The sequence below is a fragment of the Salvelinus alpinus genome, chromosome 1 (genome assembly GCF_045679555.1).
Source record: "Salvelinus alpinus chromosome 1, SLU_Salpinus.1, whole genome shotgun sequence".
Taxonomy (NCBI): Eukaryota; Metazoa; Chordata; class Actinopteri; order Salmoniformes; family Salmonidae; genus Salvelinus; species Salvelinus alpinus.
The window spans coordinates 51,727,916-51,751,117 of NC_092086.1; the positions used below are offsets into that span (position 1 = coordinate 51,727,916).

At 38.8% G+C, this 23,202-nt stretch overlaps 1 protein-coding gene and 1 long non-coding RNA gene across 4 annotated transcripts in view; both read right to left on the reverse strand.

Annotated features, from left to right (window-relative positions):
* Positions 1-3,105, reverse strand: part of LOC139579702 (insulin-like growth factor 2 mRNA-binding protein 1) — a 55,095-nt gene extending 51,990 nt beyond the window's left edge. For 2 of the 3 annotated variants that reach the window (XM_071408547.1, XM_071408536.1), the window contains exons 1-2: positions 2,508-3,101; positions 1,199-1,259 (exon numbers count right to left, since the gene is read on the reverse strand). In XM_071408547.1, the coding sequence (XP_071264648.1) occupies positions 1,199-1,259; positions 2,508-2,682 (236 nt within the window). In that variant the 5' untranslated portion in view covers positions 2,683-3,101. Of the gene's footprint in view, positions 1-1,198; positions 1,260-2,507 lie in introns of all 3 variants that reach the window. The other variant, XM_071408540.1, reaches the window with a different exon arrangement.
* A 2,096-nt stretch (positions 3,106-5,201) lies between these two features.
* LOC139579725 (uncharacterized) lies at positions 5,202-15,457 on the reverse strand. Its single transcript, XR_011675817.1, has 2 exons — positions 15,369-15,457; positions 5,202-5,646 (listed from the first exon to the last, which is right to left on the reverse strand). It is a non-coding gene; the product is annotated as an uncharacterized lncRNA (long non-coding RNA).
* Positions 15,458-23,202: the final 7,745 nt, after the last annotated feature.

The window sequence follows — 23,202 nt, forward strand, 5'->3', positions numbered from 1 at the left end:
TCAGACCCGTACTTTCGTAGACAAATTATTTCACATAACCTACATGTGTTAAAAGGTTAATGGTAATGAATATTTTTCAAAACTATTTTTAACTACGCTGAAATTTAGTAATATTTTTAACTGGGTCAACTGTAATGTAGGGAGGGCTCAATGTCCCCATTTTGATATAGCATGTATATAGACAGGATAAATATCCTAGGCTACTCACATTATTTTTCACGAACTGTCCATTGAATTGATGTGAGTATTGCATTACATTTCAGCACAATATGTGTTTACTGCCATACACATACACGTCTGTTTAATGACAAAATACGAATTAGACCAGAGCAAGAATAGGCATAGCCTATGCATGCACATATAACCATTTATTTTCTACAGGCATACTTCATGATTAATGACCAGAAACAGTATTTTTCACATTTCTAACCCAGAGACCAAATTTATTGGAGATTCAACATTATAAAACAACGCCCAGACAACAACAAAACAATGTTCGTGTGCAATTAAATCAAAAACGTAATTTAAAGGCTTCGCTCTTCATAATGAATAATCGCAATGCAACAAATTACTGAAGTTTCAGTAGTTGTCGTAACGTGATTTAAACACATTTGAATCCCACATATTGACATAGCAACTCGATTGTCACTAGGCTGTGCATGACAATATAGTGCCAACATACACAACGTAATCACGTACCTAATGCCACTAAAGTAGCTGTGAAAAGTAGCTATGGCCTACACATTTTTTATAAATAAATAATTCTGCACACAGGAAGGCCTAGGCCTATGACAAGGCCTTCCGGAGGTAAAATGAACATGAGCTATTTAAGTGATGACGTTGCAACCGATATTATCTTCACAGTGTCAAATACGTGTCCCGGTAATTAATGAACAGCCATCATTTTCGTTTTAAGAGTAGCCTTTAGTGCATACGTAGACAAGACTCGCGACACCACATACTCCACACATGAGTAGGCCACACCGTTTACAGCAATGTAATTAAAGAGTAGCCTAAATACAGAAACTTCCTAAAAATATTAGATTTGCGAGTCTTACTACTACATCCACACACCAGGCATATAACTCGACATCTAATGCGTGCATTAACTTAAATAGCAACATGTCCCTTCTCCAGCAAAATCCATACATTACCAGATGCAACAACTGAAGTGTTATTGGGGGAGGGTGCTAAATACCTTTGCTTCTTAGGGACAGAGTGTTCGACCTCAATATGTTTCCCATGGAGCTCCACTTTACCTGTAAAATAAATGTTTATGTTGAAAAAAAAACGAGGCCATGTCCTCCATTCAGAGTGTAGACAGTGTATTGCATTTATTTGCCATATAGAAATAATATTTACCATGTGACTGAGTTGTGTGTTCCTTAATTGTGTCTTATGTTGTCTAATATGCACTAATACGTGTTCAAGATAAGTAGTTAGTGCCCAATAACGCAATAGGCCTGTCATTGAATTGTGATGGGCAAGAAGTTACCCTCTTGGCTCAAATGGAAAGCCATTCAACAATTGCGTTGTGAATTAACTCCATCAACTCCTATATCACTTCCACACATTGTTGATCTTTTACAACTCATTCTTCCCAGTCCCTCGTGTCACATAGAGTACAACAGAACACGTATAGTCCATTTTAAAAGGACATTGTCAAACATTTATTAAAAGCTGAAGATGAACATTTGCGTGCCCTAGAGTTCTTAGTGATCTATTTCAGGCTTAACACACGAGCAGCATGGCGTCCTTCGTGCTATATAGAACACACATCACATGCTACATATGTAGGACATCATGAAGATACATTTAAGGAAATCAAGCCCGTTCGTGACTTGTGAGAAGAATGGGAAAGTCATTTGGCAATGTAATGGTCAATGCAATCAAAGCCATTCATCTATGAAAGAATCAAGTCGATATATGCTTTTAAACTACACATATAACGCATTTTTATCTTAGCTATAGTGGCCTTTTCGCCAAAAGGGGGAGGTGTAAGATTTGATTCTACAGCTCTACGGAGTACACAGAACCTAGTCATACAAGGCACCAGAGAGCAAGGCTTCGGTAAGTACAATAAAAGCGTGTGGCCATAAGGCCGAAATATAGGCAGTTGGCTATCATATCCAGGACAAAACTGCGCTTTAGTGTATGTAAATAGACTTAAAATAGAATACGATTCGAGAAATCTGGATATCTTGATGTTCACATTCAAATAGGTAAATAGCCTATGTGATGGGCCCCCTCTCCCTGTAAAAGTTGAGTATCTTGTTGTTCGGCTAAGCACTTCATCAACCTCTTCTCGATTGTTATAGGCCTATGCAACATATTTGCTACGAAGTGTCTCTTAATTCTATCATGTCTTCTACTGGACAATTAGGATTGGGACCCGTGAGGGGAGTGGGCAAACCCTTATATATTTGAGCCTAGGTGGTTTCCCCATTGAATTAAATTACATAAAGGTACGACGCTTTTGAAGTGATCATTTACGTTCAATTACTTACCGGAAAATGCTTCAATGGCTTTCATAGCCCATTGGTCGTCTGGACAATCAACAAACGCGTAGCCAGTTTTCATAAGAAACTGCCCAGAGTATGGAATCTTGTTGTCATCAAAGGTTTTAACCAAGTCCTCTGCAGTCACGTTTTCATTGAGATTTCCAATGTATAGCTTGTTCATGTTGAAAAATAGAGGTCCTCCAATTTAAATGAAAAAATCTGAGCAACAAAACTTTTTTTCTTTGAAAACGCAACGAGATAGATCTACCCAGGATGATCACAGGTTGAAAACACTTGCAAATGTCCACAAGCAGTAAAAGAAAACGAAATACATTTATTTTCAAAGTAAAACTAAAAGAAAAAGGAAAAAAAGTTTTACGTAATGGTAGTGTTGTAGTCTGATTAAGTCCAATATTGAAGTGGAGAAACCTTGACTGCAGCAACCCAAGCGAATGAATCGCACAATGTAGAATGGATCAATTTGAATTAATTTGATGGTGGTTATGGTGGAATAGTGGTAGAAGTATGGCGGGATCGGGAGAAATGTTTTCCTCTCTCTGCCCCTCAACCTCGAGTTGTACCCTGCACTGTCACAGATCCTTCTGCCTGGCGATGGCACCGCCTCTAAACCGACTCGAATTCACAATTTTTTTGTTTGCAAAGAGGAAACCACGTGGTATTGGAGTAGCTAGAGAAAGGGCCAGCCTCCTGGCCGCGTAGCTCACCAGATGAGTGTACGAAGCGAGCCTTCATGCTATGCCACCGTGCTGTGTGCGTATAGGCTTTATGCATACGTAGCCCACACATGCGCGAATGTGCTGGGCATGTCTGATGTCTGCTGAATATCAGTCACCGGGTGGGGATACTTCCTTCAAGATGCGGGTGTGTGTTTTGTCCTTTAAAAATATATAAATCATTTGCAGATTTTTGGATAGGAACATAATGGATGACTATTGTGTCGGACGTGTGCGAGTTGTGGTCTACTTAGTTTAATATCAGCTCTTAGCTCATATACCATTTGGTCAAGACATTCTCTCCTCAGCCCAGCTCTTGAAGTCATCCCGCCTCTCCAATGAATATGCATTGTGAAAAAGAATTTGGTCGCCAGGAGGATGTTACATGAATGTAAAATCATGAACTTCAAGTCATTTTCGAAAGTCTCTAACAAAGGTTGTGACATGGGCAACGAGGCCAACAGCAGTCAAGCAAGATACATTGTAACAAACTGCCGAGCGTGGAAGGAAATTGTTACATTGTATCATTGTTTAGGTTCATTGTATCACTCGTAACATTGTTGCATTCGCCTGAAACTAGAAGGCCTCGCTGGAGCAACGATTCCTTGGTTTGAGGTTATTCTTTGGCCATATAGCCAGCCTTACAAGTTTTCCGTTTTCATCATATTTCTGTATAGGGCTTCTAGGAAACTGACAGCTCGCTGCACATGGTGTACACTACTCTACCAGGCAAAATACGCCCAATCCCCTGATTTAATTTTCAAAATGGAGGATCCAGTGGTGCAGGCCCCAAAAGCGCAAAGGGCAGCTTTTCATTGGAAGGGGAAATGGCAGCGCTTCTGCTGCAGTCAGTGTGCACAGTGTGCTCCACCGAAAGTCGTGTACTTCATCATGAACAGTCACGAACTTAGTGAGTTAAGTGTGTTTAATATAATAATTTAATTATCTCTACAGACAGAACATAACTTTGAATAAATCATACGATAATGAATCTGCATTGAGGCATTTTGTTGACTACTAAGAGTGCAGCATATACTGTATTCAACGTGGCATATAGGCATACTGTATCGCTTTGTGGTAAAATGGCTCGCCTACAGACATTGGAGGGTTAAAAACTCAACACATGGCAACAACTCACGTTATAACACATGTGTTATGGAACGCTTGATTTGTGATGTATAAATTAAAATGACAATAATATCACAATAATTAATGCTATACGAAATCGTGGGCTTGAGAACCAACAGCAAAATTATTTTTAGGCTAATTAAATGTTTAAAAAATATATATATATTACACATTATGACAAAACCTTACAGTAGGCTAAGTTTCGCTTAGATACATCTACTCTATAACCTATTTAATATTAATAACAGAATCTTTAGCCAATACCTCTTCAGCGTCACACAGTAAGTGCAGATAGAACAATGGCCGAATTGTACTGAAAGGAAACTGACCAAATTCTGTTTCAAATTAGCCACTAGTAAGCCTAAAGAATAGGAACTGTGTAGTTGCATAGTTATTATACCAAGAACTTGCAATTCCATTTAACCACATGATATACAGTACCAGTCAAAAGTTTGGACACACCTACTCATTCAATGGTTTTCTTTATATTGACTATTATCTACATTGTAGAATAATAGTGAAGGCATCAAAACTATGAAATAACACATATGGAATTATGTAGTAACCAAAAAAGTGTTACACATATATTTATTCAAAGTAGCTACCCTTTGCCTTGATGACAGCTTTGCATTCTCTCAATCAGCTTCATGAGGTAGTCACCTGGAATACAGGTGTGCCTTGTTAAAATGTGATTTGTGGAATTTCTTTCCTTTTTAATGCGTTTGAACCAATCAGTTGTGTTGTGAAAAGGTAGAGTTGGTATACAGAAGATAGCCTTATTTGGTAAAATACCAAGTCCATATTATGGCAAGAACAGCTCAAATAAGCGAAGACAAACTACAGTCCATCATTACTTTAAATCATATCAAAATTATTTATATAGCCCTTCTTACATCAGCTGATATATCAAAGTGCTGTACAGAAACCCAGCCTAAAACCCCAAACAGCAAGCAATGCAGGTGTAGAAGCACAGTAGCTAGGAAAAACTCCCTAGAAAGGCCAAAACCTAGGAAGAACCCTAGAGAGGAACCAGGCTATGAGGGGTGGCCAGTCCTCTTCTGCCTGTGCCGGGTGGAGATTATAAAAGAACATGGCCAAGATGTTCAAATGTTCATAAATGACCAGCATGGTCAAATAATAGTAATCACAGTGAACAGGTCAGGGTTCCATAGCCGCAGGCAGAACAGTTGAAACTGGAGCAGCAGCACGGCCAGGTGGACTGGGGACAACAAGGAGTCATCATGCCAGGTAGTCCTGAGGCATGGTCCAAGGGCTCAGGTCCTCTGAGAGAGAAAGAAAGAAAGAGAGAACAAGAGAATTAGAGAGAGCATACTTAAATTCACACAGGACACCGGATAAGACAGGAGAAATACTCCAGATATAACAGACTGACCCTAATGCAGCATAAATACTGGAGGCTGAGACAGGAGGGGTCAGGAGACACTGTGGCCCCATTCACTTTAAGACATGATGGTCAGTCAATCCAGAAAATGTAAAGAACTTTGAAAGTTTCTTCAAGTGCAGTCGCAAAAACCATCAAGCGCTTTGATGAAACTGGCTCTCATGAGGACCGCCACAGGAAAGATCCAGAGTTACCTCTGCTGAAGAGGATAAGTTCATTAGTGTTACCAGCTTCAGAAATTACAGCCCAAATAAATGTACACAGACACATCTCAGCATCAACTATTCAGAGGAGACTGTGTGAATCAGGCCTTCATGGTTGAATTGCTGCAAAGAAACCACTACTAAAGAACACCAATAAGAAGAAGATACTTGCTTGGGCCAAGAAACACAAGCAATGGACATTAGACTGGTGGAAATCTGTCCTTTGGTCCGATGAGTCCAAATTTTAGATTTTTTGTTCCAATCGCTGTGTCTTTGTGAGACGCAGAGTAGGTGAACGGATGATCTCTGCATGTGTGGTTCCCACCGTGAAGCATGAAGGAGGAGGTGTGATGGTGTGAGGGTGCTTTGCTGGTGACACTGTCAGTGATTTATTTAGAATTCAAGGCACACTTAACCAGCATGGCTACCACAGCATTCTGCAGCGATACGCCATCCCATCTGGTTTGCGCTTAGTGGGACTATCATTTGTTTTTCAACAGGACAATGACCCAACACAACTCCAGGCTGTGTAAGGGAAATTTGACCAAGAAGGAGAGTGATGGGGACAGTAGCTAGGAATCAGATGACCTGGCCTCCATAATTACCCGACCTCAACCCAAATGAGATGGTTTAGGATGAGTTGGACCACATAGTGAAGAAAAAGCAGCCAACAAGTGCTCAGCATATGTGGGAACTCCTTCAAGACTGTTGGAAAAGCATTCCAGGTGAAGCTGGTTGAGAGAATGCCAAGAGTGTGCAAACTGTCATCAAGGCAAAGGGTGGCTACTTTGAAGAATCTAAAATCAAAAATATATTTTGATTTGTTTAACACTTTTTTGGTTACTACATGATTCCATATGTGTTATTTCATAGTTTTGATATCTTCACTATTATTCTACAATGGTGAAAAACATAAAAATAAAGAAAAACCCTTGAATGAGTAGTTGTCCAAACTTTTGACTGGTACTGTATCTTCACTATTTATCTTTTAAGAAACGTTTTACAAATGCACATAATGAAAGTCAGTTATAAGATAAAAAACTGTAAAAGACAAAAGGAACATATATTTTGAAAGTGCATATGGCCAAAACATACCATAACATTAGAAAAACAACATAGGCAAACACTTACAATACATACAATAATGCACAAAACAATAGAATAATGAACACATTGGGATAATTGAGTTGATAATGAGGACTTGTACTTCACACCAGGTAAAAAAGATTCACAAAGACTAATGTAAGGAGGAACTGCCACAGCCTAGTACATGCACTGTTTATGTTGAAAGCTATGAACAATGGCACCAGTCACTTAAAAAAACAAATGGTTGATGTCACTCAATATTGAGTCAACCCGCATGTTTTGTGTTGTATCATTGATGTCATTTGTTGGGTGCAAAAAGTATTACATTCTAGAACAAACTGCCTGGTCAAAGCTTAATTGGTTCAGTGGTTCCTATACTCTTATAAACTCAGCAAAAAAAAGAAACGTCCTTTTTTCAGGACCCTGTCTTTCAAAGATAATTTGTAAAAATCCAAATAACTTCACAGATCTTCATTGTAAAGGGTTTAAACACTGTTTCCCATGCTTGTTCAATGAACCATGCACCTGTGGAGCGGTCGTTAAGACACTAACAGCTTACAGATGGTAGGCAATTAAGGTTATGAAAACTTAAGACACTAAAGAGGCCTTTCTACTGACTCTGAAAAACATCAAAAGAAAGATGCCCAGGGTCCCTGCTCATCTGCGTGAACGTGCCTTAGGTATGCTGCAAGGAGGCATGAGGACTGCAGATGTGGCCAGGGCAATAAATCGCAATGTCCGTACTGTGAGACGCCTAAGACAGCGCTACAGGGAGACAGGACGGACAGCTGATTGTCCTCGTAGTGGCAGACCACGTGTAACAACACCTGCACAGGATCGGTACATCCAAACATCACACCTGCGGGACAGGTACAGGTGGCAACAACAACTGCCTGAGTTACACCAGGAACGCACAATCCCACCATCAGTGCTCAGACTGTCCGCAATAGGCTGGACTGAGGCCTTTTAGGCCTGTTGTAAGGCAGGTACTCACCAGACATCACCGGCAACAACGTCGCCTATGGGCACAAACCCACCGCCGCTGGACCAGACAGGACTGGCAAAAAGTGCTCTTCACTGACGAGTCGCTGTTTTGTCTCACCAGAGCTGATGGTCGGATTCGCGTTTATCGTCGAAGGAATGAGCGTTACACCTGTACTCTGGAGCAGGATCGATTTGGAGGTGGAGGGTCCGTCATGGTCTTGGGCGGTGTGTCACAGCATCATCGGACTGAGCTTGTTGTCATTGCAGGCAATCTCAACGCTGTATGTTACAGGGAAGACATCCTCCTCCCTCATGTGGTACCCTTCCTGCAGGCTCCTCCTGACATGACCCTCCAGCATGACAATGTCACCAGCCATACTGATCATTCTGTGCGTGATTTCCTGCAAGACAGGAATGTCAGTGTTCTGCCATGGCCAGCGAAGAGCCGGGATCTCAATCCCATTGAGCACGTCTGGGACCTGTTGGATTGGAGGGTGAGGGCTAGGGCCATTCCCCCCAGAATCGTCCGGGAACTTGCAGGTGCCTTGGTGGAAGAGTGGGGTAACATCTCACAGCAAGAACGGGCAAATCTGGTGCAGTCCATGAGGAGGAGATGCACTGCAGTACTTAATGCAGCTGGTGGCCACACCAGATACTGACTGTTACTTTGATTTTGACCCCCCCACCTTTGTTCAGGGACACATTATTCCATTTCTGTTAGTCACATGTCTGTGGAACTTGTTCAGTTTCTGTCTCAGTTGTTGAATCTTGTTATGTTCATACAAATATTTACACACGTTAACTTTGCTGAAAATAAATGCAGCTGACAGTGAGAGGACATGTCTTCTTTTGCTGAGTTAACTTAATGTAAACGGGTTATTCAGTCTGGTACAATGTGGAAGTCTTAGTCACTAGGGAATTGAAGTTGTAACCCGGGAGGTTGCTACATTAGGTCAAATCACAAGATACTTAACATAAATTGCAGAAAATACCCTGAGGACAACAAAATAAATAACTCAAACTACTTGTAATGGTCTAAATGGAAAAGTTGCAAAGTCATGTTTTTTTGCTTATGTCTTACAGTGTGTTTTGTATCAATATGTTGCACTCACTAAAACGATCAATGGAGTTATTATGGAGACCCACACACAACTGTGCATGATAGAAACCTGGTATGTACAGATGTAGGATCTTAATTTGATCAATCTTTTGCAGGAAAACTTTCCTGCAATGCAGGAAATTTAAAATGTGTTGTGTATTTGAGGTAAAAAATTTGATCTCAAGTAATTTCAGACTTGATTTTCCCTTAAGAAAAATGTATTAACCTCTATAAAAATGTCCATTGATTATAATCCACATAATAATTCACATTTCCTGTTGCTGCAGTATCATTTTTCTGCTGGCTCTAATTAAGATGTATGGGATCACTGGTATGTAAAACACACACTGGTAACGGAATACATTGAACCCAGCTAAAAGGTTTGATAACTTAATGAAACAAATGAGGTTCTGATATGAATCATCAAATCAAATTTTATTTGTCACATGAGCCAAATACAACAGGTGTAGACTTTACAGTGAAATGCTTACTTACGAGCGCTGTCCAAATAACGCAGAGTTAAAAAGTAATAAAAAAAATAAAAAGTTGCAAACAATAAAATAACAGTAACGAGGCCATATACAAGGAGTACCAGTACCGAGTAAATGTGCAAGGGTAGGAGGTAGTTGAGGTAATTGAGGTAATATGTAGGGTAAACGTGGGATAACTATCCCCCCGGGGTAGATGCCCCCAGCCCTATAATTCTCACAGAAACCACTTTGTCGTCTATTTTTCACTTTCCCTGGCTGCCACTACTGTTGCTTAACTAAAAATATGATCTGTTTCATCCCAAAAATGTAAGTCATTCTAACAAAACGATTCCGAGGAAAATTATAATAATATTTTTTGTTGGGTCTGTTGGAAATTCGGAGGTAATTTTATCTAATATTCATCATTTAGAAAAAAGTTATATATCTAAATTATGAATATTATATATATATTTATCATCTAATCTATACACTTTATATATATACATACAATTAGGGAAGCTTAAATATAAATAATCCACTTGTTTTGAGATAAAAATTGTAATTAGCTTTTAATAAAGCAGTAAAATTTAAGGCAAGTGTGTTGGGGCTAACATTGGATTGCCCCCCGGGACCTTACATCAAAACCTCATCATAGTGAGGATATTAATAATGAGATGTGCAATGGCATTTTGTTTCAATGTTTTGATTTTAGACTTTAGCTTTTAAGAGTTAATTACTAAAAAATGTCAAAATAAAATGTATAAAATAGAGTTTAAGACACTAATCTTGGGGGGGGGTGGGAGGGGCAATACCTGTTAATTAAATGGAAAACATTTAATGAAATAACTACAAAATTGTAGCCACTTAACTCCCTCCATAACTTGTTTGCCTTAGCATGACCATCATTCACATACCTCATTTTTACCAAACATTGTTTTTTTTGGATGCCAAGCAGTTGCTATACCAAGCGGTGATGCAGCCAGTCAAGACCCTCTGGATGGTGCAGCCAACATATTGAAAATCAAGATCATTTTATTGTCCATGAATGTTCAACAAAAAGATGTGTGTTCTACTTTATCCCAACCCCTTCGAAAGACACCCATAGCGTACACACACAGAGGGTGGCGAGGTTAAAGCAGAGGGTCAGCCATAGTACGACGCCCCTGGAGTAGTTAAGGGAGTAAGTGCCTTGCTCAAGTGCACAACGACAGGAGACGGCATCTAGGATACAGGAGTACCAGTGCTTTTGCTGTACAGAATCCCCTATTTGTGCTTTTCAACCATCTCTGCTGCTATATGAGTGAGGGGGACACTGACGATAACTTTGTTATAGAGGTAACAACAGAGAATGCTGTTCAATCAGTGCTATGCACGGTCAATTACTAACTCTGGCACCCCAATGAAAAGTTTTTCTACATACAAAAACAGTTTTGTCAGTTGATGCCTGATGGCACATCATAAGGGCGTCCATTGTTGGGTGTTCCAAAGCCTCATTCCTCTTCACTGCTATTTCACTGGTCTACCAGCAACACGACTGTCTGTGTAACAGCAGCAGGTAGCCTAGCAGTTAGAAGATTGGGCCAGTAACCAAAAGGTAGCTGGTTCGAATACCCAAGCTGCACCTATGTGACAATGAAGTATAAATATGTTGTATATATATATGGGATTTAAAGGGTGTTGTGTGGGTTGCTGTTTACATTGTGGGTTAAAAGCTATGCAGATGGGAGAGTTATGGACGTGCTGTGCAAAACATAAAACACCCACTTCCTACTTTGACTTTCACCAAATTAGCTCACCTCCCCTTCTTCACTGGTAGTGGTGGTTGTGTGTATGTATGTTTTGGGGGAGGTGCAAAGAAGGAGGTCAAGAGGTTAGGATAAGCAGAGGTTAAATTGGGCGGGAATGCAGAAGTAGAAGAATGGTGTCTCACCACTTTTTGCATGATGGGAAAAACCTAGTAAACACTTGTGATGTAATACCAAACTGCATTTTTAAATTGAGCCATTAGTTAGGTTGGCTGCTATACCGTCAAAATACCATGGAATGATTAGGTGTACTATCCTAAAAATACCATGGAATGATTAGGTGTACTATCCTACAAATACCATGGAATGATTAGGTGGAATTTCCTCAAAATACCATGGAAATCCCTGTGAATAAGCAACACAAACTTAATATTGTTGAATTAAAAAAGGGTGAGACTCCCATTTCCAAGTTACACTGCCTCACACACAACATATTTGTAAGGAGAACTTTGTGGATGGAAAGAACAACTTGCAAAACTTTGATGGACCGAAGGCGACGAAAGAAAGTTCAACTGTATAGATCTAACATGGTAGCTAGTTTCTTTTGAGTTTGAACTAACTTTATCCTTGTCACTCCACCTGTCTTGAAAAGTGATGTCCTCTCAACCACTTTCTATGGACCCTTTTCTGATTTCTCTGTATTCTCCATTTTATATCTGATATACGGACATCTAAGTAGGAAAACCTAAGCTGCATGAAACATACGCAGTGGGTCAGCAACGAGGAAGGTTGTATGGAGTTCAGCAATCGTACAAGGTCTTACCGAGTTCCCACTCTTATTACACTGGTATAATGGCTGCATGGTACATGAGTAAGGATGTTTCTTTTCAATTATGTTTCCATTCACTGATTCAATGATGTTGGTGATATTATATTGACCAAGATGTCCTCTCTTTTTCTTGTTACATTTAATGAAAATGTAGCTTCATAAGCTACAGCATAAACCTTTGGGCTCACATAACATAACATAACCTCAGTGGTGTAAAGTACTTAAGTAAAAAATACTTTAAAGTACTACTTAAGTAGTTGTTTGGGGTATCTGTACTTTACTATTTATATTTTACTTGTACTCCACTACATTCCTAAAGAAAATATGTACTTTATACTCCCATACATATTCCCTTGACACCCTAAAGTACTCGTTACATTACAAATGCTCTGGCAGGACAGCAATATGGTCCAATTGACACACCTATCAATATAACATGTCATTCCTACTGCCTCTGATCTGGCGGACCTACTAGACACAAATACTGCCGTTTGTAAATTATGTCTGAGTGTTGGAGTGTGTGTCACTGGCTGTCCGTAAAAATTAAAAAAACAAGAACATTTTGCCATCTGGTTGGCTTAATATAAGCATTTACTTTTTACACTTACTCAAGTATGATTATTGAGTACTTTTTCCACCACTGTACTTAAGTACATTTAAAACCAGATTGTTTATACTTTTACTCAAGTACTATTTTACTGGGTGACTTTCACTTTTACTTGAGTCATTTTCTAGTAAGGTATCTTTACTTTTACTCAAGTAGGACAACTGAGTACTTTTCCCACCACTGCATAACCTCTGCATAAAACTGTTCAAAGTACAATATTTAGAGGCATCAAAACATGAGGTGATCGTGGTAGTTAATGAAAGACAATAAATGGAAAGAAGATGTGATGAAGATAGAATAGTTTAGTTAGAAGCAATTCCAGTAAAGTAATAGTAGTAATGATGAACCGTCTACTGATCATTGATCAAATTAGTTGAAAAAAAAAACAGCTCAAGAGAATTCAAATTCAATTTTCTCAATGAAGATGAGACTGCAAAACAACAAGGACACGAGGCTACGCTGCTGCTGCTCTGCCTAAGAGACATTACCGGACGGCCGCCCAAAACGGTTTGTCAGTTTGTCTTTAGAGTGTGTTCTACACTTTTGTTTTCGTGGCATAATCGTAACAAGAGATTTGATACCTAGAAGAAGAGACATGTAGTAAACACAGTGAAGCATTATTGTAAATAGCCAAGAGGGACACCATGTTGACATGCAAGATACAGATGAAGAGCCGGAAGATCAAGAGCCGGAAGGGAAGTGGCATACTGCAAACATGGTATTACATATTAGAATGTACAGTATTGTGTGCGATTTAGGTGAGAACACCTGAGGGGAGAACATATTGATTCAGCATCTATCCAATATTGTCACAGAATACATCATCTTGTATTTATCGTTTCCACCTTTGGAGAAGATACATGAAACATCCAATGAGAATGTGCCAGATGTACCATCACAGTGATGGCTGTTTATGATACCAGTAGAGGTTGACTGACTGGAGATGGAGTGTTTGCGTGATGGCATAGCCTACACAGCCAAAATATCCTAAGATATAAAGAAAACTTAATTCATACCGTCTTACTGGCATTGTAACCCTGAAAATTCATATACGCTGTCATCTACAACAGATACATACTACTATAGAATGTAAGGATTCCAAAGGTAGCTTGACTATACACATCAGGTTTATGTCTGTGAATTGGTTCAATCTGCGTAAGGTAATGATGATGTTTATCATTCTCAGTGGGCGTCACAGCCTTTGGTTATGTCCCAAATATTCCCACATAGTGCACTATTTTTGACCAGAGCCATATGGGTCCCGGGCCAAAAGTAGTGCACTATCAAGGGAATAGGGTGGCATTTGGGATGCATCTGCAGCTATATTACATAATCTGTTTGATTGAGGACCCCCATCCTAATCCAGATTTACTTATCTCAGGTGCTACCTTTTCAGAGGCTTGTATAGGATATCAATGGGTCAGGGTGCTGTTTGTTAAGTGTTGTTTCTTGTTTGTGTTTTCCCTCTAGTTATCAGTCACTCTTACTTCTGAGGTTGTGTGGTACTACACACTTCCTAATGTAAAGGTTGGCTACATGAATGTAATATGAATACATGGTAGTGTGCTTTCAACAACATTTTTTGTGCAGTTTAAATTTCCATGGTGACTTACGTTTCTACCCATTTAGAGAATGACAGTGTTAAGTGAGAATGTGGCCAGATTTAGTACATGCCATTTTCCCCCCAAATTGAATGTCAAATCAAACTGGAAGTGAGAATGTTTGTCTAAAAAGTAGTAAAACATCAGCTTTAAAGTCTTGAACCAAACTTGTAATGTTACAGAGTAGTTCTGGCTAAAAGGGTATTACATTCCTGTTCTTCAATAAGCTTGAAACAGGCGTGGGTGTATAAACATCATTATTCAAAAGTGTGTCTTACTTGATACAGCATTTGTGGAACTAAAAGAAAAAATATATATATTTTGCAAGGCACATATTTAGGAAAATAAGTCCAAGAAGTTCACAGTAAATTCAGACAGAAGTTGAACAACAATAACAACAACAACATTATGAAGGTAAAGTTTCATGCTTTAAAACATTTACAACTAAATATTTGTGAAAAAGTTTAATTCAACCTCAATTTCATGACAGGAAAAACTGTTAAAACTCTATAACCATTTCAGTCAACTTGATCCATGTTAATAACAACGATACAGAAAAACAAAGACTTATTTAAGATACTTCATAATTCTGTTCATTACAGAAACAAAGACAACTTTGGCAGATAAACAGTTACTAAACACGTTTTTAGAACATTAAGGGATGTATTTTGTAATTAAATTGTACTCAAAATAATCATGTTAGCGACTTTACAGGTTATAAACTGAATATTACTATTCACCAAATATATTCTTACACAATTTATATATATCAAAACATAATTTGAGGTTATTGTATTCCCTTTGAGAGATGTTAGTCAGTGATCAAAACATTGTTATATGATCTTTTAGGTAGAAGGACAAGGTAGAAATTACAAGGTTTGTTCATATTAAGTCAAAGGCTACGAAACCGACCGGCGCCTAATTAAAGTAAATAAAAACGTTAAAAAATGTACATATTGAAAATCTTAGTAATTCTTACCATTGACTTGTTCAGAAATGTCTCATGTGTCGTTCTCTGATACGATAGTTTCTGTTGTTTCAGTCAATGCTCAAAATGGAGCGAGAGAGAGAGAGAGAAAGAGGAAGAGCGAGGGAAAGGGAGAGAGAGAGAAGAGAGCAAAGTTATTTCCGACGAGAAAAGCGCCAACAGGAACAAAAAAATAAAAACACTGAAGAGGATACTGAGTTATTCCCTGAACGAATATGAAAATAAATAAACGGTGCTCAGTTATTTTTTTCAATATCCCCAAGTTTTCGGTAGCCTAATTGCAATAGCCACTTTCAATCAATTATGAACTTGCCTTGCACAAAACTTTCAGGATTACACGAATGGCTTAAATATTTCTTTGAAAATCACAAATAGTTTTGATTTGGAATTTTAGTGCATGTGATTTTCTTTGCTACTTCAGTAACCCATAACTTATTGCTTGTTTGTCATAGATATAGATATAGCATCAAATCTGCCCAATATTCCATTCATTAATCAATTGCTACAGAAGATCTTTAAGAACATAAACAGTTCTGTGTTCAGAAGAATGATCGATTAAGAGGTGGTCCTAGACGTGTCACCCACCAAGATTGTTCTGCTCGTAGCTACCCCCACCAAGTGGACACGTTGAGATAACGCATCGCATGTGCACATAAATGAACTAAAATGGTTCAAATGTATCATGTTTTTCCTCAACTCACAACATAGCCCACCACGAACATTATTTTTATGTTGTATTATCCTTCATTTAACAGTAATCCGTTAACAGGCCTGTAAGGGAAATTATCAAATGGTCATAGAATACTGCACTTTATTTTCAAATGAAGATGTATTTTTTTTAATACTGAATGCAGGCTACTGCAGCGAAGTAAACATTTTAAATACAATAGCCTACCAAACAATATAAAATCAAACATATAAAATACATGCACATATAGGCTACATTGTTACATATGCTGGCTAAAGCCAAACTATGATTTCTTCAGCATATCGAAGTTACTATATCTTATCAAACATGACAAGAGGCATGCCTGCTAACTACAATGATGTTAGCTTACTTTCACCGGAAAATTTCACAACAAATTTAAGAATTAACTGTTGTGAACTATCTGGTTAAATCCCTTTGTATTTTAAATGTATTACATTTATTAGAAGCTATTACACGAAAATCTTTTTTGAGTCATCGTTAATTATTGTGTTATAAAATTGTTAACTTATGTTTAGGAACGATAGAACAATTTTTCAAATTTCTCATCAAAAGTTCCACTGAAAGCACAAACGAAAAGCTATCGAAAAGGCATATAATTACAAATCAACGCTCACCTTAAACGAATCAGACCATCACAAGGGCAAAACATTACATGAAATAGCTTTCCAGGTGTAACTGTGAACATGTCATTGAATACACCTTTGTTTTCTTTGATTTTCTATTGTATAAATTGTGTAGTAATTATAATGATAATAATATAAATAATAGGATACAAATAATATGAATTATATAGGCTACAATAGACATCTGAAATGGTGTCAAGACTGCCTACTAACTTAACAATTCATGTTTGCAGAGTATATTCCGTTTGAAATTCAACACACATGCCGTATGAATAATTACAAAACAGAACTCAAGAGACTTGATCAGTTCCTACATCGAAAAAAACAAGGAACAGTATGGCGCGACCTCGAAGTTATGCTTTGGAAGCCCGTCAGAATCATATTGAATCTTGTACAATTTCGAAATGACAAGAACATACTGGATCCCTGTATCAAAATTGACTCAATTCTTTCAATGTACTGTACTTCATACCAATTGTCTAAGTTGTTGTCGGTTGGGAAGCAGCTAGCTAGCTACCTGTTGAGTTGAAAGAAAGCGCCTCCCGCCCATCTCAATAATAGGCTGTGTGTGAGGGAGGGTCGATAGACTGAAGTTATTTGGTCCGTCAGATAGAAGGAGCGTTTACTAATCCAACATTATCACTATTGAAGTTGAATACTGTATAAAACGTATGTCAAAAAGTCGTTTTAAAAATGTATAAATTAAATAGGCCTATAGAACAATAGCAACATGTTATTCGTGGAGGAGTCAACTGGAGAGAAGTACTGTCTCACATTAAGCTGTCATCAACTAATGTAGTATTCTATCAATCACAAATGTTTCATCATGAAGTTGTGGCTTTCTATATGGTTTCATCAATAGTCTTATTTTTGGTCTGAATTCAATCTTTTCCTCCTCTTTTAAACTGTTAATATAACTACAAATGAGAAAAGAAAAACATAATTAGAAATAATCAATAAATTCAATCAATAAAATCTGTGAAACTCTAACAGATGAAAGCCTTACTGCATGTGCCTGACAAGCACACACTATTGCCCAAAGTCTAAGAAAGAAAATTATGCATTCATAAAACGTTATTCAACGTAGTCCAAAGCAGGCTACCCTCAGAATAGCCAACATTTCAACATTTCTCCAGTAGTCCCTTATCTCACATGATGGAATGCTCTTATTTTAGTCAAGTCTCACATGTAGCATAGATTAATGTAATTCCCGTGTATTGATATACACAGTGAAGTTAAAGAGAGGCACAACTTTGGTTTTAGAAGTTATTTTATCCAGTCTGATAAACACTCCAAACAGTACACCCGACCGCTTGGAGGTATCTGCATGGTCCTAAAGCACACCGGAGCTAGTTTTGTATCTCATTCCAATCATAAAACTGGGGGGGACAAAATGATTGGCACCCTTAATAAAGATTAACAAAAAAGACTGCATAAAATGAATAATACAAATACTGAGGTACTGTATTTTGTATGCCCAAATTTGTATTTTATACTAATACAATTGCTCAGATAAAGAGATGATGTTTAACAAGTAATATTTTTTTCTCTCACTGAGATAGGATCAAAATGATTGGCACCCATGTTTTCAGTACCTTTCAATACCTCACCTTGCAAGGATAACGGCACTGAACCTTTAAAAAAAATGGAGAACACATTGGGAGGGACCTTAGACCATTCTTCCATACAGAATCTTTCCAGGTCATTGATATCCGCTTATGGACTGCCCTGTTTAGTTAAAACCACACGTTTTCAATGGTTTTCAGACTAAGATGGCCATTGCACAATTAAGATTTTGTGGTCAATTAACAATTTCTTTGTGGATTTTGTTGTGTCCTTGGGGTTATTGTGTTGCTGGAAGATCCACGTGCGGCCAAGTGTCAGCCTCCTGGCAGAGGCAACCAGGTTTTTATCTAAAATGTCCTGGTTCTGGGTAAAGTTCATGATGCCGTTGACCAAACAAGGGCCCCAGGACCAGTGGAGACAAAATAGCCTCAAAACATCAAAGATCCACCACCATATTGTATAGTAGGTATGTGGTTCTTTTCTGCTTATGCATTTCGACACCAAACCCACCACTGGTGTCGGTGGCCAAAGAGCTTATTTTTCATGTCATCTGACAGGTTCCAATCCAAGTGCCAATGTCATTTAGCAAACTCTCAGACCCCCTGAATGAGACATGAGTCCCCCTAAATGCAACAAAGTCAAACTTTGGGGAGGTCTCTAAATAATGAATGCTAATTTAACCATTCTCCTATTTGTTAAAATGTAACTTGTACAGTGGTAAATATTAAAATAAATGCTTATTCCAAATTAAATGAACACCCCCACCTCTGTGTCATGGTTTAAACCATTTCCCCCCCCCATGTGGCTGCACCCGGGACAGCCCCATATCTCAGCCCCTTTTCAGGTTTCCCCAACTTTTCCTTTTACAAAAAAGGTCCTTCTGTCAGCAAGACAAACCAATTAATTCATGCTGCAAGAGTGAAGACCCAATGACAATTGCTGAATGTCATTACACTTTTTGTTTGACAGTAAGATTAGTTGTGTTCACTCCAAATAAAAAGGTTGCTGGTTCCAATCCCCGAGCCAGCAAGGTGGAAGAATCTGCTGTTCTGCCCTTGACCAAGGCAGTTTACCCCCAACAACAATTTTTCCCCAGGCGCCGATGACGTGGATGTCGACTAAGGAACCCCCCCACCTCTCTGATTCAGAGGGATTTGGTTAAATGTGGAAGACACATTTCGGTTGAATGCATTTAGTTGTGCAACTGACTAGGTATCCTCCAAATGTAGGAGGTACTGTGAAAAAAATTGAGACCCCCCTGAATGTCACGGTATAATTCACACTGCATGCACACCAGTGGTGAGCTTGGCGTCAATAAGGATGCATTAGCAGAAAATAACCCCATACCTACTGTAAAATATGGTGGTGGGTCTTTGATGTTATGGGGCTATTTTGCTTTCACTGGTCCTGGGGCCCTTGTTATGGTCAACTGCATCGTGAACTTAACCCAGTATCAGGACATTTTAGCCAAAAACCTGGTTGCCTCTTGATTGACGACTCAAAGTGAATTCTTCCGCTGCTCTATGATCGCGAAATGTTTGTGGGCGTGGCTAGGTGTTTGCCCAGAGCAATGTGTTTGGGTAGCCAGGCAAGATTGCTGAAACTTGGCCTCAAGTGGATCTTCCAGCAAAGACAATAACCCCAAGCACACATCAAAATCCACAAAGAAATTGTTAATTGACCACAAAAAAAAACCATTTCAGAACTGACTACATATGGGGCTTACGGGACTTGCAGTCCTCCTTGGCATTACCAACGCAACAGTGGCTGGGCTGAAGCCCTCAACTGAATGCCTATAAAATTGCCACTATTAATAATATAACACTTGCACTGAAACAGAATGCCACAGATCAAAATAGCCATTCGTATATTTTATTAGTCGTATTTTTTTTTTTTTTTTACATACACAATAATGAAAACAGAAATTAAATCAGATGAAAATAGTCTTGCATAAACTTGGCAGTCAAAGTTTTGGGACTAATGCCTTGGCCTGGAACGTTGAGTCAAGGCCTAAAATGGGTCCCACATATTGTCAACTCAAAATTGTAAACCATTCACTTACCATTGACTGAGACAGAATGAATGGCCATTAGAGTGTTGAACGCCCCTGTGGGAATGTACTGTAGAGCAGGATTTCACAGACTCGGTCCTGGTGGGGCCACCCCCTGGGTGCACGTTTAGTTTTTTGCCATAGCAATACACAGCTGATTCAAATAATCAAAGCTTGGTTATGCTTGGAGTTGGTTATTTGAATCAGCTGTGTAGTGCTGGTGCAAAAACCAAAATGTGCACCACGAGGGGGGTGGACTAGACCGAGTTCTGGAAACCCTGTCGTAGAGCAGCAGCTCTGTGGCAGCTAGTTTTAGCAGCCCTGTACATTGGTAGCCATCTAAGAAGCAATGTGGTCTACTCTACACCATCCCAAGTCCTAAATTAAATCTTGGGGAAAAGGTGCAGTATATTATAGTGTCACACTCATCTCATAAGAAATTACATAGATTGAAAGTCAGGACATACTATGAGACATCTAACACAATGGGACTCAATACAAATGTTACTTATCTCATTGAGATGGCTGACAGATAAGGTATCCCCATTTGTAATTATTATTATATATATTTTTTACTATGTCATGGCCAACATTTATTCTAGAAGTTTCTACACTTTACATAAGTCACTTCCTGAAAACACCTACATGGAAATCCATATCATTATGGATTGAAGATGCCTTAATAAAAGCGATTCAGGTTGATTCTCTGGGTTGGGGGCACAAACCCAAAATAAACCATCAGACAAGGGACACACTAGACGGGTCACATCAGAATGCTACAGGAATATACACAACAAACCATAACAAGGCTTCAAACTGACTGGTCGCTACATTGAGCATCTCACACCTAATCCTTTGCAGTGGACCTGGCCAGTAGTATCTTTGCTTTAATATTTTCATTTGCAGTAGAGTCATACATTTTAAACATTTTTTCTCTCCAAACTTTGCAAACAAAGTTAGCAGTACTCTCAAACATGAGATCTATTAAATCCAACATTTTTTCCTGTGAGAGGAAGTCCCAGTCGACTGAGAGAAGTGAGCAGAAATGCACCCAGATGGAAGGGAATAGAAAAACATGTCCGTGAGAAGGAAAAGAAGAAGGGTGTGGTCCAGTCCTGTTTGGGTGCCACTCTGCATTGGAGCTGGCCTCCTTAATTAGACAGTAGATTGTGGTCCAGACAGGCCATTACAAAGCAAGAGGTTTTGTTGTATCCTGAGTGGGTAGTTTCAAAATGCAATAAAGACTGAAGACAGTATAATTATTTGTTGCATCTTGCTAGACAGGACTACAAACCAAGTGACACGGTAGAGGTGTTAAGCCCCCTATCCGCTGAACAGCCGCTGAGGCCTCACTAGAGGTTATTGGTGAGCTGCGCAGGCTGATAGGCAATGTTGTGTGACACTTTGAAGGGGGACAATTCAAGAGACTCAAAACAATTGTGGCTCGGGAAGAAGTCTCGATAAGGCTTAACGTCTTTCAAAGCGAGAATAACAACTCCACATCAATATGAAAAAATAAGATCGACCCCTTACAGCAGACAAGACCACTGGTTAGAACGGGTCATACGGTTTCTCATACTTTCTTTTTAATCCTCCTTGATCACTTGAAGTCCATTTGAAGTTTGTGTTGTCAGTGTTACTGCCAAGTTAGGTTTATATTGAACGTGTACCTTAGACTGTGTCAACCTGTGGAACGCACTTCTGACACCATATATGTAAGCCAATGTTGAACATTTAGCGCTTAAAAGCGGCCAAACCAACATTAAATCATTCTACAAACCAATCTACAGAAACCCATCGCAGGCGAAAACTCTCAATGAAAGAAAGTTGTCACGGCATAGAAGCAGGTGTCTGGTATTTATGTTACCATCATAAAACATTTCCCGTGGCTCGTTTGAAAATCCTGGTGGTGGCTTTCAGATGACTGAAAAGGTGACACCATAGAGATCTAACACAGGTCTGTGCCTGTTTGGTACCGGGCTGACTCCGCTATATAGACCTGAAGAGGCACCAGTCCACTGCCTTCCAATGACAAATGCAATGGAAAACGTGGCATTGGTTAAATGGGACAGGTCAAATGACAAATCTAGCTTTCTAAACGTTTTGTAGTGACCCCAAACCTAATGTCCATAGACTCCATCATTTAGCTTAAATGGAGATATTAGGATCCCTATTAAGACTCTACCAGCATTTTAGCATCAGAGAAGAAAAACATCTCGAAGGTGAAATCCACAACACTACAGCTCAATGATAATCATGAACAACAAACATTGAGATTTGTTTTCATGCAGACAGAGAGAAAAAAATATATAATAACTTTCCATGCAGGCTTTAGCAGTCAGTCAATGGAAAATTATTTGAAGACACTGCCCATAGACCACAATAAAATCTCTCGCTGTGCATATATACATTAGATATATTGGCACCCTCGAACGATTCACTATTTCTTCACAAATAAGTAGAGAGAGAAAAAACAAAAGTCACACGTAATTGTATCTGCAAAAGACCGAGAAATGTTATGAAAACTGAAATGTAGATTTTTTTAAAGTCAAAATATGGCCTGGACTGCATTATTGAAAATTCAAATAAACTTGGTTAGAGGCAAGTGATTGTGTAATTTTTCCTCACTTGGCATAAGTTGCAAGTGCCTACAGAGTAAAGATAGCTATCCAACCAGTTTTGAAAATAATAAATATTACAATCTGTTGTGCAAAGGTGCCAATATATTTGGCCGCAGCTGTACATATTTTGTACTAAGTCGCTCTGGATAAGAGCGTCTGCTAAATGACTTAAATGTAAATGTACTAGGCATTAATGGAGTTTTTTTGCTTTATTTTTACTAATGCAATTCATTATGAATTCATAATGTAATTATGA